Source organism: Lepisma saccharinum, chromosome 18 (assembly GCF_977018435.1).
Source record: "Lepisma saccharinum chromosome 18, izLepSacc3.1, whole genome shotgun sequence".
NCBI classification, from domain to species: Eukaryota; Metazoa; Arthropoda; class Insecta; order Zygentoma; family Lepismatidae; genus Lepisma; species Lepisma saccharinum.
Window position 1 is genome coordinate 47176824 of NC_139246.1, and position 18012 is coordinate 47194835.

At 35.5% G+C, this 18012-nt stretch overlaps 1 protein-coding gene across 3 annotated transcripts; it reads left to right on the top strand.

Annotated features, from left to right (window-relative positions):
- The first annotated feature begins 4273 nt into the window (after positions 1–4273).
- Positions 4274–14727, top strand: LOC146002061 (larval cuticle protein A2B-like). Of its 3 annotated transcripts, none has more exons than XM_083139772.1 (3): positions 4274–4355; positions 5094–5201; positions 14505–14723. In XM_083139772.1, exons 1-3 carry the CDS (start codon positions 4341–4343, stop codon positions 14685–14687), a joined length of 306 nt encoding a protein of 101 aa, XP_082995898.1. In that variant the 5' UTR covers positions 4274–4340; the 3' UTR covers positions 14688–14723. The 3 variants fall into 3 exon arrangements, with proteins under 3 accessions (XP_082995898.1, XP_082995899.1, XP_082995900.1); XM_083139773.1 differs by lacking the exon at positions 14505–14723 and adding an exon at positions 5308–5521; XM_083139774.1 differs by lacking the exons at positions 4274–4355; positions 5094–5201 and adding exons at positions 13415–13470; positions 14297–14404 and having other exon boundaries at positions 14505–14727.
- Positions 14728–18012: the final 3285 nt, after the last annotated feature.

The following is an 18012-nucleotide window of genomic DNA, read 5'->3' on the forward strand; positions in this document are numbered from 1 at the left end:
TTGTTGTCTGATTGAATCCCTCCCCTGCCCTACAGTATTGCATACCTTTCCCCTGTTCTTGCGTACTAGTTAACCTTGAAAAAAAAACCGGTTCTGAAAATCTACCGACGCGTTCTCTGATTGGTGAATCAGGTTCTTCCTTTGTTGTGACGTTCTGACGTCATTTGACCTTGAACGCACTTCCCCCAAATTCCTTTCTCCTCTACCTGCGCGGAATATTAATTCATTCTCTCTGTCTACCTTCACAGCCGAGTCGAGATTCGGAGACAGTATTCTGTCTAGCGTCTGAGATCATCGTCTTTAATACAATAATAACATACATTATTACATAGTACTAATTAATAATATTGCATATCGCGGGTTCGAGTACCGGGACCGTCTTCTTTCGTACCATTACCACCGTTCATAGTGGTTCATAAACCATAGAAAACTTATTTTCAATATTATAAACATTAATATTAACATTTTATACATTACATACTTTGCAGTAATGAATATAAAAACATATGAATAGCGTTTAGTACCTCTAATTACCTTCTATATACATATTTTTCATAAAATAAATAATTATATATTCATAAAAAGTTATAAACATGCAAATACATAAATGTAAAATATTCTAAGTACGTGCAAATTAATTAACACCCGTGCAAATGAATTGCGAATATTAAATAGCGACCGGCCTTATCGCGTTCCGATACTACTGTCCCCTTATCCAAACAGTTTTCCCCTTGGCAAATTAGAACTTTATCTTTACAGCATACGCACTCGCACTCTTAAAAATGGTTGCCTTTATTTGAATAACAGACCCAGCATATAATATACTTGCAAGGAGTATAATTCTTCAAAGTCTCAACACGCAATCCTTATCAAGTTTCTCGTCTCTTTGTCACTCAATTCGTTGACGCCATTTTTCACCTAATTCAACAGCGTTAACCAGTACGCCCTTCACATTATATACCTCCACCTTTCTTCCTGTTAGTAAATAACCACACAAATATTCTCCAATTATAAATATTTGCGTGTTTCATACTAATTGATCAAATTACCATCAGTCAACATATTTCTAGATTTATAAACTCCCTCTTCTTCTTTGGACAAAGCGCTTACGGTTCGTTCTCCTTGTTCAGGGTAAAGTTCTCGCTTCACTCTGCTTGGCTATCCCAAAATCCTTTGTTTCTGTATTCTAGGTAACCTTGATCTACTTTAGCGCAAACCTGTTCTGACAAGCATGTCTAAAATTGCGATTGCATCTAACGATTATTAGTATCTAGATAATATGTTTCCAAGACACTACAATAATAGACATGCAGAAGATATCAAATTCAGGCAAAGTTAAAGATTGACTGGACTGTATGCGATCTTCAGGAACCTAGCACTATCCCTGGAGAAAGAACAAACATATACCGGATGATGATGAGGCTAATGCTCCTGTATGCCATACCGGCATGGCACAACATTGCTCCAACAAATCTACAAAAACTACAAGTTCTGCAAAATAAAGCAACGCGAATCATTAGTGGACATCCCAGATGAACGACAAATCTGCAGATCCAAGAAGACCTTGAGCTGCAACCGCTAAAAGATGTCATTACTACAGAAGTTTTCAAATTCTGAGAGAAGCAGAGAACACGCGTTAATCCAACAGTTGCGGAGATAAGAAGAATACCATTGGGTAGGGCAGCTACCAGGACGCCCCGTCCACAGTGATCACATCACCAATAGGTCCTTCGCAGGACCAAAAGATGGGAGCATAGAACCAGTCTACAATTGATCAACGCAGATGAAAACTTCAAGCGACAGTGGCAAGAGTACAAGAATACAGAGATACTACCAACACGCCAATAGTTCACTCGACACAACAGAAATAGAAGCCAGGCCTGATAAAGGCGACACTTCACGAAACAAATAGTCAAATAATGATTAGATTAGATTAGACAAGCAAGCGTTCTGAACCTAAACCCAATGAATGCTACAGCATTCCGTGCCTTGGGGACAAACCTAAGCGGGATACTAATTAGTTGAACTACTTTGCCTAAAACCGGTTCTGAAAATCTACCAAGAAATTTCATCACTAAAGGTGAAAGTTAGCAGCTCACTCTTATTAAAATACCATCTAAACTGAGGAACTATTTCTGCTCTTATTATTGACAGTAATATGCCTACCCATTGGCCTATTCCGATTAGACAATCGGGTTACTTCATTGTTCTGGCGTTCTAACAACATTTGAACTTGACCGCTAATTTTTTTAATTGCTAAAAAAAAGCCGATAAACAAATAGGAACCCATTTAGTAATGCGTGATCTCTGCGAGTATGTTTCATATTAATTCCCATATTAAGCTTTAGATAAGGAAATTTTGAACATTTTTTACATTAAGGAACCTTTGTTCCATAATGACAAGTGTACTAAACCAACTGTTTAAGTCCCCCCCCCTCCTCCAACCTCCTAATCCGTTATTTTTCCACCACTGAACAGAAACCTACAAAACCTCGTCTTGTTTACTAAAGATCAAGTTTCTTCTCTAGTTGATGTATATTCTGCAAGTCACAGAATATTGTAGGATTAATCAGTGTAAATAAGAGAATCCACAGCACATGAACCTAAAACATAATAAGTAGAATATAATTTCAGGTATTCTGTCAGTGAGAATTTATTAAAGTAAAGAACATAAATAAAAGTAAGTAGAATATAATTTCAGATGTTCTCTCAATGCGAAATTATTAAAGGAAAGAACATAAATAATAACAAGTAGAATATAATTTCAAATATTCTGTCAGTGGGAATTTATTAAAGTAAATAACATAAAAAATAATAAGTAGAATATAATTTCAGATGTTCTGTCAGTGGGAATTTATTAAGGCGTTGCCGTACAACACAACGCTTTCACAGGATGTAGAACACATCACGCGAACAAACGCTTTTTAGTAAAGGTACTGTATGTTCATTGAGGATTCATTTCAATGCTACAAGACATCCAAAAATATTTTTTATCCATCCAGAATGTACGCAATCCCATGAATAGCTTCATGGTTGCCAGGAGATTTTTTTATAATTGCGGGATAAATTTAAATACGTAACTATGCCATGGAAAAAACTGCCTGTCACTGATCTTAGCCTTTTTTCTTCACATTGTTTATTTACCATCGCAAAAACATATGTTGCTTACCATATTAGATGCGTTTACATAAAAGAAAGATATCGTAAGGCTCCATATTGTGCTATGGCAGTGCTAGCCGTAAATGTTGTCGCGTTGTTGCACACATATAGGATAGAAAATGCCGTTTCTCGAGGATTCATAACATCGAATTGAGCAAACAAAATGTCTAAATTTGTCTGTCAAAGTAGACGTTTGCTTCAGTGCTCTCTGTGCTTAGATAGGGTATTAAGGACTATACCAACAGTTGAAAGTAGAATACATATGACTGTGCAATGTGCTTCGATAGGCGATCGAATCCGGGACTCATTGACGGTGTTACTACTACGTCATTGGCGAGGTGAAAATGGTAAATTTTTTTTTTAAGAAAAGTTCATTCGTCTCCATGTTCTCTACTCCCTGAAAAAGTTTATCGGCGACATCCTGTATACCGCGCTCTCACCCCCCCCCCCCCCCCCGCACGAGTCCACATATATGTGCTTGTGCGTGTGTGTGTGTGTAAGCACAAACGCTTACAGCACATGCAGTGCCCCTCGAAAAATAACTCTAGATCTGCCTATGGGTACATATAAGCTATACTGCTGAGTTTAGGAATCATAGATTTTCAGCTGATATGGATTAGATTTGTTAAAGCATAATTGGGATAAGTAAAACGCAGAAAACATAAAAAGGAATTTACTTTTAAATTAAATTTCCGGTTACACAATTCTAGCTAAATTAAATTATAAATCAGTTAATAGTATGAGCAATCACTGTAAATTATAGCATGAAGTTACGCAAAAAGTAGGCTTTTCTGAGTAAATACACTCCAGTAAATTTCGTGTATTGTATATCTGTAACGTACTTCCTACGCATGTTTCCTTTCTTTATCACAGGTTGAAAGACGTTTTCTCAGAAAGAATCTTATGAGAAGGCAGTTATCTCATTTGCAACAACGATAAATAATGTTACCTTCCTTCTGAACAGGGATTTTGAACGTCTTCAAATCTCTGAATTTCCTGTGAAAATATTCCATATTACCACATACATGCAGAAATCAATGAAGCTTTGCAGGAAAGAAAACTCCAAATAAAATAACTTTCTCCACAAAGTATCATATAAAAGACCTGATTCAGTCAAGTAACCTACATTCGACAACCACCTATACTTCTCATCTATTTGTTTTGAGTTCCACGTCACCAAAATGAAGTCATTTGTTGTAAGTACAACATTTAATGTACTCATATTACATATTTACGTAAATAAGTGTGAATGAAACCATTTATACAAATAATAATTTTTCTAATATAGCTATGTGTTTAACATCAGCAGCAAATACTTTTTGTATATTTTATTAGATAGCTTTATATAAATATTTGCATGCACAATAATATTTCGTAACTATCTGGGATGAAGTACACTTTAATAACTACGGCTGAATTAACGAGATTAGATGTATTGGAAAATAATTTAAACTCCAGGTTGGGGGTGCGACTCACAATTCCTGGTCAATAGCAAAAAGGATAAAGTTGGGGAAGCTAGTTCTCTTACTCAAAAGACCACGAGTTACATATGAATTTCTCTGAGCATTTGTATTACGTCCTGTTTAAAAGTGCCAATTGAAAAACGTTGTTGTGTCCTGGAAACATAGTATCTAGATCCTAATAATCGTTAGTTGTAGTCACAATTTTAGACATTCTGTTATTTTAGCACATTCAGGAAGAAACACATTAAATATTAATATTAGGCGATAGGCATCAATTGTGTACAACTTCAATCGAAATAAGCGTGTAAATTTTCATGACTATTCGTGGTGAGACATCATAGAAATAGAATACTTTAATCGCTGTAAGCCTATGTCAGAAATATTTCTTCAGTAACATCCCAAATAGGCCATTATGTGTATCTTTTGTATCTTGAATGTTGTTTTTTCAATCTTATCTTTTTCGTCCGACAGGCAATCCTCGCATTCGCCGTTTTCGTGGCTGCTGCCAACGCCCAGGGACTCTATGGAGGCTTAGGCCTTGGAGCCTATGGCAATGGAGGATATGGAATCGGTCACTACGTAAGTATTAATACTTAAACGTCTATTATCAACTGTGTATTTCTATCCTTCGCTCCGAAATAACATTATCTTACTTGTATTAATATTGTAAATGTTATGTTTGCAGGCGTACCCCCAGTACCAATACGGCTACGCAGTGAAGGACTTCCTCACCGGAGACAACAAGAACCAAGTGGAAAGCCGCAGTGGCCCAGTCACTGCCGGACACTTCAGCGTCGTCGACCCCAACGGCAGCGTCAGGTACCAGAGCTACGGAGTCTCCCCCATCTACGGAGGATTCCTGGGATGAAAGTATTTGACAAAGTGTGTTGTTGATGGAAGATGAATAAGTTAATAAAGACTGTATCCTGTATTATTTCTTTTTAATTTTATTCACATTAACTAAACATTATGTTGCGAATACTAAATCAAAGAAATCGTTTTTGCACCATTCAGCTTGTCATTGATTGAACTGCAATACATTTTCATTTTTCAATCTTATTATTAAGTTTATTCTGTTGCATTAGGGCAATCTTGAATAGTTTCGATGTATCTGTGCATTTCTACAATCACATTTCTCGATCACACTCAGAAGAATGCCCAAATATTAATATACTAGCACTGATTATAAGTTAAACTGCTACAGTATTCGTATCAGAGTTGCAAAAAGGAAAGGTGGGTAAACGGCTACTATGCACCCCCGCATCTTTTTAATTAAGTATACACAGAATAGTAAATGCATTAATCAAAGCATTAAACTTGTAGCCTCAAACTAACGTCTAAGTGAACCAGCTATCTTCTAAAATGCATTTGTTTTTATAAATATTATTACCATAACATTACTCGTCTTATGAAAAATGAATAAAGTTCTTTATAAATTTTCTTCCAAACAAAATTAAATTATTTTCAATTCCTAAAAGAGAACTAGTCATTTTCAAATTTCTGTTTGTGTGAGATTTTCCCCAGATATTCGCCAATAAATTAATGTGAATGATATTTTGTAGAATAAAAGTAAAATGCATGGATAGTAAACAAATGATGCAACGAAGAGTACAATTGCAAGAAATTGCCTTGTTGTATTTAGGAATGCATCGTATCAGAAGCTTCGACCAAGGGCCAACGAAGAAACAACCAATTACATGGGCAGTGGAATCAACTTATTTATTTGAGTGAATAAACTAAATGTGATGCCTACTCTATTCAATTTGTACAGTGCTCCCTAAACTCTTTGATTCAAATTATAGGTACTCCCTGTATCCCGTCAAAGAATTAGAGAGAAGCATTGAAAGTTTCTCATTTAAGTAAAGAGAAAAAGTTTATTTGTTTGAATTATCTCCCTATCTAATAGAATTCAAGTCAAATTGACCCCATTAAATAACACTGTAATACTCATTAGAACAAGACATTGAAATGTGGTAAACTTTACTTTAACAAACCGAGACTTTGTGTAAATACATATTTGTAAAGATGTTTTTGAGAAGAACGTGAAATATGGATCTGCATCAGAACAGTGACTCACCTTTACAATATCGAAATGTTTTGACAATTATTTTTTTTAAAAAAAAACTAAATGATTCTACTGTAAAGTAATGTTCACAATTTATTTTAGAAAATTTTCATATTTTTTTTTATTTTAGTGGAAATATCCCAGAAGGTCTATTAAGCTTTTGAAGGTGTAAAGGTGTGTACATAAGAAGAAATAAAATATATTTAAAAAATATTTTGTCGAACTGTGAAAGTGTTAAAAATAATTTCTTCTACGGGAGTAGTTTTATGGTGTGATGCCTCGACGTCGGAAAGATACACTTTATTGATTCTCGGGACCTACCAAGGAGAGTCAAAATTCGATTTCACCTTCAATATTGATGAATTACAGACACAAGGACATTGAGTTGACTGTCATAAATTCACAGTAAACAAATAATTTATTATTGAAAACTGCAGCTCGCTTTTCAGAGCGCCTCCCCGATGTCGCAGTGGTAGCGCATGTAATCAAGGGGTCCCAGGTTCGATACCCGGTGGAGGGACATAATGGTCCGGATCCCACTTTAAACTGTAGATCTAGTCCCGATTAGTCTTTCTGTGGATAAAGTGGACTTAAAACACCAACTCAATCAATCGCTTTTCAGATCATTGTAGTTCATTGTTCCTTGTTGTCTCCCTCTTCCAATTACCAGAAATAGTTGTAATTTCATGTTTTCACTATTATCTAAGCACATAAAATTATAGAAATCATAACGTTCTATTATTATCTCATTATAAGATGAAATGGATAAGTATTTGCTCGAAATATAGAAAAATGTTGATTGGGTGAGTCAGTAATTTACTTTTTTTAGTACATTTAAATTCGTGTAAAACGACAGTTAATTTTTTTTCAGAAACGCAAGAGCTACTCACGGATAGTTGCCATATTTTATATTCAACAGCTTATTCATCAAGTTTTTCTGAGAACTCCCCAATGTTCGCAAAAAATGTGTACAGGGAAATTTTATTGAAGTGAGGCAGGGGTGTTTAAGCTATGCACTTTAGAATATTAAAATGAACAATTAATGTGTTGTGACTAATGCAGATAACACTTGAGCTGTTGAGATCACTTACAATGAAATGAATGAAGTAATTGAACACAAAAATGTCACCAAATCCTTCTCATAAATATCTATACTCCAGACAAAACACCATAGGATCAGCATTTTCCAAGGGACTGTGTACCATAAAGTACCTTAACATTCTTGATCGATCGTAGCGCCATATGCACCAATTGTATTCTTCTTTAATATTACAGAAAGAGATGCTTCATCGAATTTTCCTCCCAGCTAAACTTCAAAGAAACTTCCTCTTCCCAAATTCCGAAATTGTACCAAGTTTTTAAACATATTATACAAAATCGTCCTGAAATGTTTCAAAATGTGAAAAAAAAAGTGTTGTTCATATAGATTGACGGGTATCAGAGAGAGAGAGAGGTTGTGCAATACAATCCACTCCAAACCAGAATGGTTTCTATGCCATGGAACAGCACTCATGTGGTATAGTTACGGCCACTCTTGCTTGTAACGATCCCACTGAAAGTAAATGGCATTATTATAACACTATAACACACAAGTGTCCATCACTGTACCTACAAACCAGAGTTAAGGAATTCGTATTCCCACGATCATGAGGTATCACAACAAGAATGGTCGGCTATGCTACAGCATAAGAAGAATTAATAAGATACCTATGAAAAACTAGTCAATAATAATTTTGCAGCCAGCGGCGGCACCATCTAGGGGTGCTGAGGATGTGCGGAATGAAATTTAGGGGATGCGATATTCAAAATACAAGAAACATGAAACATGCATGTAGCTATTCTGTAGCAGCTACATGAAATACCAATCATCTTTTACTAGGCTTCTATGAAAATATGTCAAGGACTTGATTCATATTTGCTTCCTTGCTTTGACCGCAACATGTACAAGAAGTAAATGTGGCTCCTCTTTCAGATTAGTATCAATGACTTGCCTGTAGTATACCATAATTGTGGTCTCTCTTCAACACTTAATATTATAAAAGAGTCGTAGCAATATATCCCGAGGTCCTGGGCGAGATAAGAATGCGAGGCCCCCATCCATTCTTTAATGTGAATGTGTACAAAATCTTCAGTGATACGTCAGCAAATGATCATATTTAAATAATACTAAATTACTGACGAAAATGTTATTTAATAATTTTACTCACTTTCGAAATGTATTTCTCTATTCTCAGGGAGTTGAAAACAACGCAAGCATTTAAATACCCCACACTTGCTTCTTGGCAGTTGGAGGTACTTTATTGTTAACTTATTCAAATCAAGAATGCAAGGTCAAAAAGCTGAAAAGTCAAGACAAAGTGCTATTTTATTTCAAAAAATAATAAATGGGTAAATATCCAAGCAAGCTATCGTGAGTTTTTAGTAAATGTTTCACATGAGAAATACGACAATAATTTTTACTTATTTCGCTCCCCCCCGCACCTCTCAGGTTTTGGGTCCTTCTGCCTGTATGTTATGCCCGTTTTGACGTATTGATTCAAATTGTAACGTTTAACTAGAATTTAAAGCCAGATATTTTATTGCACCCAATTTCATTCTTGCCTTTTCCAACTTATCTTCTCATTTCTATTTATTACATTTGTCGTATAAGCCTCATGGGACGCGAGACCCTTTCAGGTGCGATTGCCCACTTCGCCCACCACTTGCTACGCCACTGATTATACGCTCAATATGACGACATTGATTTCATACGTCATAACATAAATGGCCCCGCAACACATGCAAAAGGGATTTCGTTGAATTAAATAAACAGGTTTGGTTGCTATTTGATAACTGTAAGCAAAACATTTGTTGCGTTTACTAAAGTAGGTGCGGTCCTCCATTCATATTGGGGGTTAGGCGTAGAGCTGACAACTCTGCACTGTAAAAAGACATGTCAAGAAACAGCAATATAAGGCCATGGATGTTCCCAAGGTAAAATATTCCGGAGGTAAAATAGTCCCCCGTTCGGATCTCCGGGTGGGGACTACTTTGTGAGGTCCCTGGACTAAGGATAAGATCTACATTAGGAATAAGGATATTAAATTAGGCACCTGGAATGTTCTGAGCCTTTACCGGCCTGGGGCATTTCAGTGTACAGTTAATAAGATAGTTAGGTATAAATTAGATGTAGTAGCTGTTCAAGAAGTTAGGTGGCAAGGAGAAGGTAATTGTAAAACTAAAAATTATACTTTTTTCTATGGTGGTACTGAAAATCATAATTTTGGAACAGGCTTTTTCATAAATAATAGAATTATATCGGCTTAAATTTATTAATGATAGGATATCATATGCAGTTTTACAGGGTAGGTGGTGTAAAATTATTTTAATAAACATACAAGCACAAATGGAGAGTTAGAACAGGTCTTTGATAAATTTTCTCAGTATAATATCAAAATTCTGTTAGGTGACTGTAATGCACAGATTGGCAAAGAAGAGACATTTAAACCCACGATTGGTAAAGAAAGTCTTCATGAATTAAGTAATGATAATGGTATAAGATTGATTACTTTTGCAACCTCAAAGAAATTAATTGTGAAAAGTACCACTTTTAAACATAAAGTTATCCATAAATATACCTCGTCTTCTCAAGATGGTAAAACTCATAATCAGATAGATCATTGATAAGAGAATGCATACACATAGAGGTGCTAACTGTGCCAGTGACCATTATTTAGTAATTGCTAAATTAAGAGAAAGACTCGCAGTGATAAATCATAAGCAACAAAATATAAACGTTCTAAAATTTAATACAGGAAAATTTGCTGATGAAAGAATTAAGAAAAATTACCAAATTAAACTGTCAAATAGATTTGATTTTTATCAGGATTTAAATGATGATGAAAATATAAATGAAAAAAAACGTAAATAAGAATTGGGAGCACATACGTAATGCAATAGAATCAGGAGCTAAAGAAAGTATAGGATACCATAAACCAAGAAAAAGTAAGCCATGGTTTGATAATGAATGTCATAATTTAATAGAAATAAGAAATCAAAGCCTTAACTTCGCCATGATAAACAAGACGCAATAAATAAATAAATAAATAAATAAAATAAATCAGGCTAGACTTAGGTGATTAAATAACTATGATGATACAAATCTAAGCAATTATAATAGAATAAAGCGAGAAGTTAAACGCACGTTTAGAAGTAAAAAAAAGAGATTACTTGAAAACCAAAATTAACGAAATTGAAACAAACAGCAAAAACAAAAATATCAGAGATTTATATAAAGGTGTAAATGAATTTAGAAAGGGGTGGCAAGCTAAAGTAAACTTGTTAAAAGATAAAGACGGTGATTTTCTAGCAGACCCAAGCGATATTCTAAATAGATGGAAGAACTACTTTAATGACCTTTTAAATGTCCATGTAGGAGATAAATCAGAAGTAAATGAAGTACACACAGGAGAACCTTTAGTTCCAGAACTTAACTTGACTGAAGTTAAAGATGCTATTAAAAGAATAAAGAATAACAAAGCACCTGGCATTGATTTAATACCAGCTGAGTTAATTAAATATGGTGGAAATTCGTTAATATGTCAAATTCATAAATTATTTTGTTTAATATGGAATAAAGAAGAAATCCCTCAACAGTGGAAAGAATCCATAATTGTTATTGTGTTTAAAAAAGGTGATAAAATGAACTGCAATAATTACCGTGGAATTTCTCTACTCTCAACAACATACAAAATATTATCTAACATTCTTTTAACAAGACTAACCCCATATGCTAATGAAATTATAGGTGATTATCAATGTGGATTTAAACGTAACAGATCAACTACAGATCAAATTTTTCACATCAGACAGACACTTGAAAAAAAGTGGGAATATAATCAAAATGTCCATCAGCTATTCATTGATTTCAAAAAAGCATATGATTCGGTCAAAAGAGATACATTATATAATATATTAGTCGAGTTTGGAATACCTAAGAAGCTTGTTAGTATGATAAAAATATGCACCAGTGAAACAGAAGGTAAAATTCGTGTGGGTATTAATGTGTCTGACAAATTTACAATTCATGATGGGTTAAAACAAGGAGATGCATTATCTCCATTGCTCTTTAATTTTGCCTTAGAATATGCTGTTAGGAAGGTAAAAGAAACTAACGAAGGACTAAAATTAAATGGTATGACTCAGTTGTTAGCATATGCAGATGATGTAGACTTATTAAGGGATGATATAAATACAATTAAGAATAATGCTAAAATATTTTTCAAAACTGCTAAAGAGATAGGTTTGGAACTTAACAAAGAGAAAACTAAATATATGCTTACAGGCCGAAACCATGTGTTAGGTAATAATCAAAATCTAATCATTGATAACAACTCGTTTGAACCAGTTTCCAAATTCAAATACTTAGGAGTAATATTAACAAATGAAAATTATATTAAAGAGGAAATAAAAAGTAGGCTTAATTCAGGAAATGCATGTTACTTCTCTCTTCATAAACTTTTGTATTCGCGTTTAATATCTAAGAAACTAAAAGTTAAAATATACAAAACAGTAATTTTGCTGTAGTGTTATATGGATGTGAAACGTGTTCCCTTACATTGAAAGAGAAACATAAATTGAGAGTACTTGAAAATAAGATGCTTAGGAAAATATTTGGACGTAAAAGGGATTGTGTGACAGGTGAGTGGAGAAGGTTACATAATTTAGAACTACATAATTTGTATTCATGTCCAGATATTATTAGAATAATTAAATCAAGAAGACTTAGGTGGGCAGGCCATGTGGCACGAATGGGAGAGGAAAGAGGAGTTTACAGGATTCTTGTTGGGAAACCTGTTGGTAAGAGACCTGTAGGAAGGCCGAGACGAAGATGGAGGGACAACGTTGAGATGGACCTAAAGGAAATCGGTAGGGATGGAAAAGAGTATATAGATCTTGCTCAAGATAGGGACAGATGGAAGGCCTGTGTTGCTGCAGCCATGAACCTTCGGGTTTAAGAAGGCTAGAGAGTTAGTTAGTTACTAAAGTTGGTAATTTTGAACAAATTCTTGTGCACGATTACTAAAGAGCATTTAGTACTGGTGGGTGAATAATCATTTGTTCTTCGCCTGTTTAAACAAATGTTTGGTTGCCACAAACTATTTTTGTTTACTCCAAACTTTTTTACTCTGTGAAGAATTAACAGTATTTTCTGCTGAAATAGGTTTTGAGAAAGTGGTACTAAAGGCGCTGTGGAAGAAAATTAAGGAGTGCCCAAGTACCCCCTCGCACCCCCTGGCGCTACCCCTGATTACAGCACATTTTAGTTTATACATTTCCAACTTTAAATTATCATTTTGTGTAAATGTAAGGCAATTGCTGTAAATTAAAAGCATGATGTTACACAAAAGTAGTCTTTCCGGGTAAATGCACCTTCTTCAGCTCGTGTAATTAGGGGGCAATGAACGAGAAGAAATAATCCTCTTTTCGACAGGATAGGCATTTTCATAGAAAGAACTTAATGAGGCGGAATTTAACTAATTTACAACAATGGTCAATATTCTTCCCTTGTGAACAGAAACTTTAAATATCTTCAGTCATTGTATTTCCTGTGAAATTCTATCGCATTAGCAAATACCTGTAGAACTCACTGAAGCAATGCAGGAAATAATAATCCAAACAAGATTACTTTCCCCACAAGGTACTATATAAAAGAAAGATCCAATGAAGTAAGTACATTCAACTACAACACAAATATATCTTCTCAGATAGTTACGAAAACCATAAAAAATGAAGGCATTTTTTGTAAGTACAAAGTTCGTGTACACATAAATATACTTGAGAACATAAATATGATGATAGTGAGAGTACTTTATATGTATGTGTGTGATGGCTTGATTTTTGTTTCTTACTACTTTAGAAATTGTGACGATGAAGATCATTGATTGATTTGTTTTATTTTACTTCCCTTTTCTGCCACATTTGGCTAATCGCGAAGATAAGGATAAGTGATGATGTGATGAATGTGACAAGAGGACACAAATGACCAGGCCGCGATTCGAACCCGTGACTCCTGCCATCTTTACATGATGTGTTAACTAACCATTGTGCAACCGAAGTTGGCTACGGGAAATATTCACACAATTAGGTTGAATTGTATGAACATTTGTCAATGTGTCCACACTGAAATTTCGCTAACTATTCTACAATAGACCATGGAATATTTGTATGAAAATTCAATGTCCAGGTCGAAACACGAAAGAGACAATAATGAGAAAATAATGAGAAGCTTTGTGTTCTTTGTGAGGCTAGGCGTCGCCTTAAGAAGATCACAATGTATGTTAAAATTTATTGAATTTTTAAAATTATTTCTCTCACTTTGCACAGTATCGAATATTAGTTCATAATCTTGATAATTCCCAGCCAAACCTATCTCCGTAATAAAGATAACAATTCTATCAACTTTGTTAAATAATAGATAATTGAAGGGGTATTACCACATCGTTGTTATAAAAATATTTACAAAAATAACGAATATAAATTTTCTCAGGCATTCAACAAAGAGAAGAGATCAATTATTTTAACCAATGCTTAAAATGTTTTTTTAAACACATATTTTTTTCTTAAACAGGCAATTCTCGCTCTCGCCGCTTTCATGGCTGCTGCCAACGCCCAGGGAATCTACGGAGGCTCAAGCCTTGGAGCCTATGGCTATGGAGGATATGGAATTGGCCACTACGTAAGTATCTATGCTTAAACGTCTATTTTCAAGTTAACTCCTTCACTCCGAAATCACAAAACATTCTTACGTGTATTAATATTGTAAATAATGTTTGCAGGCGTACCCCCAGTACCAGTACGGCTACGCAGTGAAGGACTTCCTCACCGGAGACAACAAGAACCAAGTGGAGAGCCGCAGTGGCCCAGTAACTGCCGGACACTTCAGCGTCGTCGACCCCAACGGCAGCGTCAGGTACCAGAGCTACGGAGTCTCTCCTATCTATGGAGGATATCTTGGTTGAAGGTATTCGACAAAATGCATTGTTAATGGAAGATTAATAAGTTAATAAATACATTTTCACATTCTATTGTCTTCATTATTAAATGCTATTTAAAGAGCATAACATGTTATCACTGGTATCATTGGGACAAGAAAAGTGCACTTTTGCTTCCGCAGACAAAATTTAGAGAAGCGCTGTGCACATATACCCTTTTCAAGGCAGACGGTACTTGCGTGGGAATTCCGTTATTTGTTTCGAAGCCCTGACCGACACCTCCCTGTTACCCTGTAAGTAATAAATGTAAAGTTCCCTCTGCATAGTGTACTGTGCCATGAAGGCACATGTAGGAGATGCAGAGTAATGCATCTTTATCTCGACCATTTATGAGGTGATGTAATCAACATCATGATCGGTTGCCTTTAACCCTTCCCCCCAGGGTTGATGTGAGGCGGGGTGAACCCCAGAGCTGCATTATTCGGGGATTAGGCTGGGAAAATTCCGTGCCTTAGATCATCGGGAATCGAACCTAGGTCTTCCGGTATTATGGTCTGCCTTAGTAATCTGTGGAGTAACGCCGACCTTCGTGGTGTAGTGATTATGACAGCTCTAGACGCCAGGAGTCCCGGGTTCGAATCCCGGTCTGAGCATGGGCGTTCTTTTGTGTATCAATTTCATCACGTAATCGATCACTCATTCTCAACTTCGCAAAATGTTGCAGATATGCAAAGTAAAAAATCAAACACTCAGCCTGTGGAGCAACGCTGTGCATAACGGTAGGGAAGGGGATGAAGTTGGTGTTGCGGAGCGAGCAGTGCGCACTGCTGTAAACGGGTGGTAGCTGCAGTCGCTTGCACCTTACATTCAAACCCCTTACCTTGCACGCGTTCATTGGTAAAGCCATCTCGAGTCACTACTTGCGCAGAAGACTTGTTTAAGTTCGTTTGCTCCCAAGACGCCTCAGAGTATAGAACACCTTGCACTACATATTGTTCCCAGTGGTAGAATATTCTTGAAAATTCTGTATTGAAAATATTTTATTTGCAAGAAACTAAACTTACACTTAAAGATCATATATTGGGACAAGAGCATGAAATCAAATTTAAATATATGAGCTATTGGGTAAATTGAGAGAGGGATTGGGGGGAAAATCTCAAAACTTGTGACAAGTAAATTTCTGCTGAAAATTTTAAGTTTTTCAGGTATGTTTTTTGAAGAATACTTTTATATGTGAAAAAAACTGGTCAACACATTCGAAGACCATGAACGAAAAAAATAATTTACTTATGTATTGAAAGATTCAAATTTTTATCATATTTTTGTAGACTACATTTCTAGAAATTAAGGAACGGAAATTCTAGTAATTTTATGGGATTCCACTGAGTACAGATTTTAAATAAAATGTCTATAACATGTGCGTCTTATGGTTAATTTATCTGGTTGGTTTTACTTTGCTTTTCTGCAACGTTTGGCTAATCGCGAAGATAAGAAAGGGTGATGATGAAACTAACGAACTGCCCAATCCGAGATTCGTAGTGCGCTGTGTTAGCCACTCCGCCACGGAGGCCGGTTAAGTGCGTCTTATAGAAGGGTTGGGTTGAAATTAGAGCAGTACATCAATATTATGGCCACAATTAGAAACGCTTGGAGATTTCAAACAGAAATTCTTGTTTCAGGGTGGCGATTTTATCCTGTGTTACGAGTATTCCAAATTCTGCTGATATTTTTTTCAAATCTCTGTTTAGACTATATTTATGGAGGGTAAAAAACTAAACCAATATTAAAGCATTATTTGGGGTACAGCGACAACTTTTTATATGTAGAGCCTAATTTAGGAGGGGAGTGGGCAACGTCTTAAATAATGTCACGCCTATAACTGTCTTAAATGCAGAGCTTTTATACTGAAACTGTTGTAGCAACTTAGCATCTTGGACAGTTGATCTTGTATTGCATTTGAAGAAAATCAGCTCATACTTTCCAAGAATGGGAACGAAAACCCGCTTTGTCCTACATGAAAGGACCTGAAGTTCTACTTGTATTTGCATAGACTACGTTTTCTTAGAATAAGAAACTACTATATCGCAGTGGTTTTAGGGCATAACTAGAGCTAACAGTTTGTAATAAGAACTTTGTAATATAATTCGTGACTTCGGACGGGCAGTGGTGTCAAAATGAGGTAATATCAGCAACTTTGTGACCATAATATACCTTACCACATTACACATTTTGAGCTGAAATTTATGTCGCTAGCACATACCTTGGACAGCTGATGTGTTATTATTGTATGTAAGAAGAGCAAAACATTTCAAAGTGACTGGCGAGAAATAGATTTTTCCTACGTTTCGGATGTTCTATGTAAATTCCTCTGCTATTTCAAATTTCTATATACTGTACATTTTCGGATATTAAGAAACATATCTCGCAGCAATTTTAGAAGGATGTTTTAGCATTAGTTTGGTAATGCTAGCTTTGAAATACAGCGTGGTGTTGAAGAGGATAGGGTAGCCAAAATGAAGTGATGTTCGGATCACACCAATTGCCCTGAAATTAGATTTTTATTTTAATTTTTCACAGCAGCCAATTACTTTGAATAACTGCTCTGGAATCAGCAAGGCGATTAAATAGGGCAAACTTATAATCTACCGTAACAAAACTTTGGAACATACACTTGGTGGGGTTGGTGTACGGAAGAGGTATTTCAGATTGTCGTGCAAACAATATAGGATTTCTTAAAAAATGAAAACTTGCACGACTTAAACCTAATTAATTAATTGATTGATTTGGTTTATTTTACTTGGCTTTTTATCCACTTTTTGGCTAATCCCGAAGATGAGGATGAGTGGATACAATGAAATTGATGAAGGGACACTCACAAACACCATGCCCAGGTTGGGATTTGAGCCCGGGGACCCCTGGCGTCGCTGTCCATACCTAATATTGTTTTTCAGTTTTAAGAAATGATATCGTCGTTTTCTCAGCATTCAATTTCGTGTTTTCCGTCATTTTTCATGAAACTAAATATAAACGTATAGACAGTTATTTATCAAGTATGTTTGCATAAGTGTGTCAGATATAGCTATGAAATAATATGCCAGTAACGTTGTTTATCATGCATCATAATAGAGAGTGTGAAAATAGAATCTGTACATTCTCTATCTCGGGCCTTTTCCATCAGCACTCAGTGATGAGAACCTAATTGTCCAACAGACTCTTTCAGTAAAGTATATGAACGCAAATATTAATGCCTCGGTATTGAACCTGGCTCTCCAGTTTAACATTTCTTCCACTATCAGCTGTATAAAATAATAAGTACAGTGTTGAAGCTAATTTTCAACATTACACCGAATTT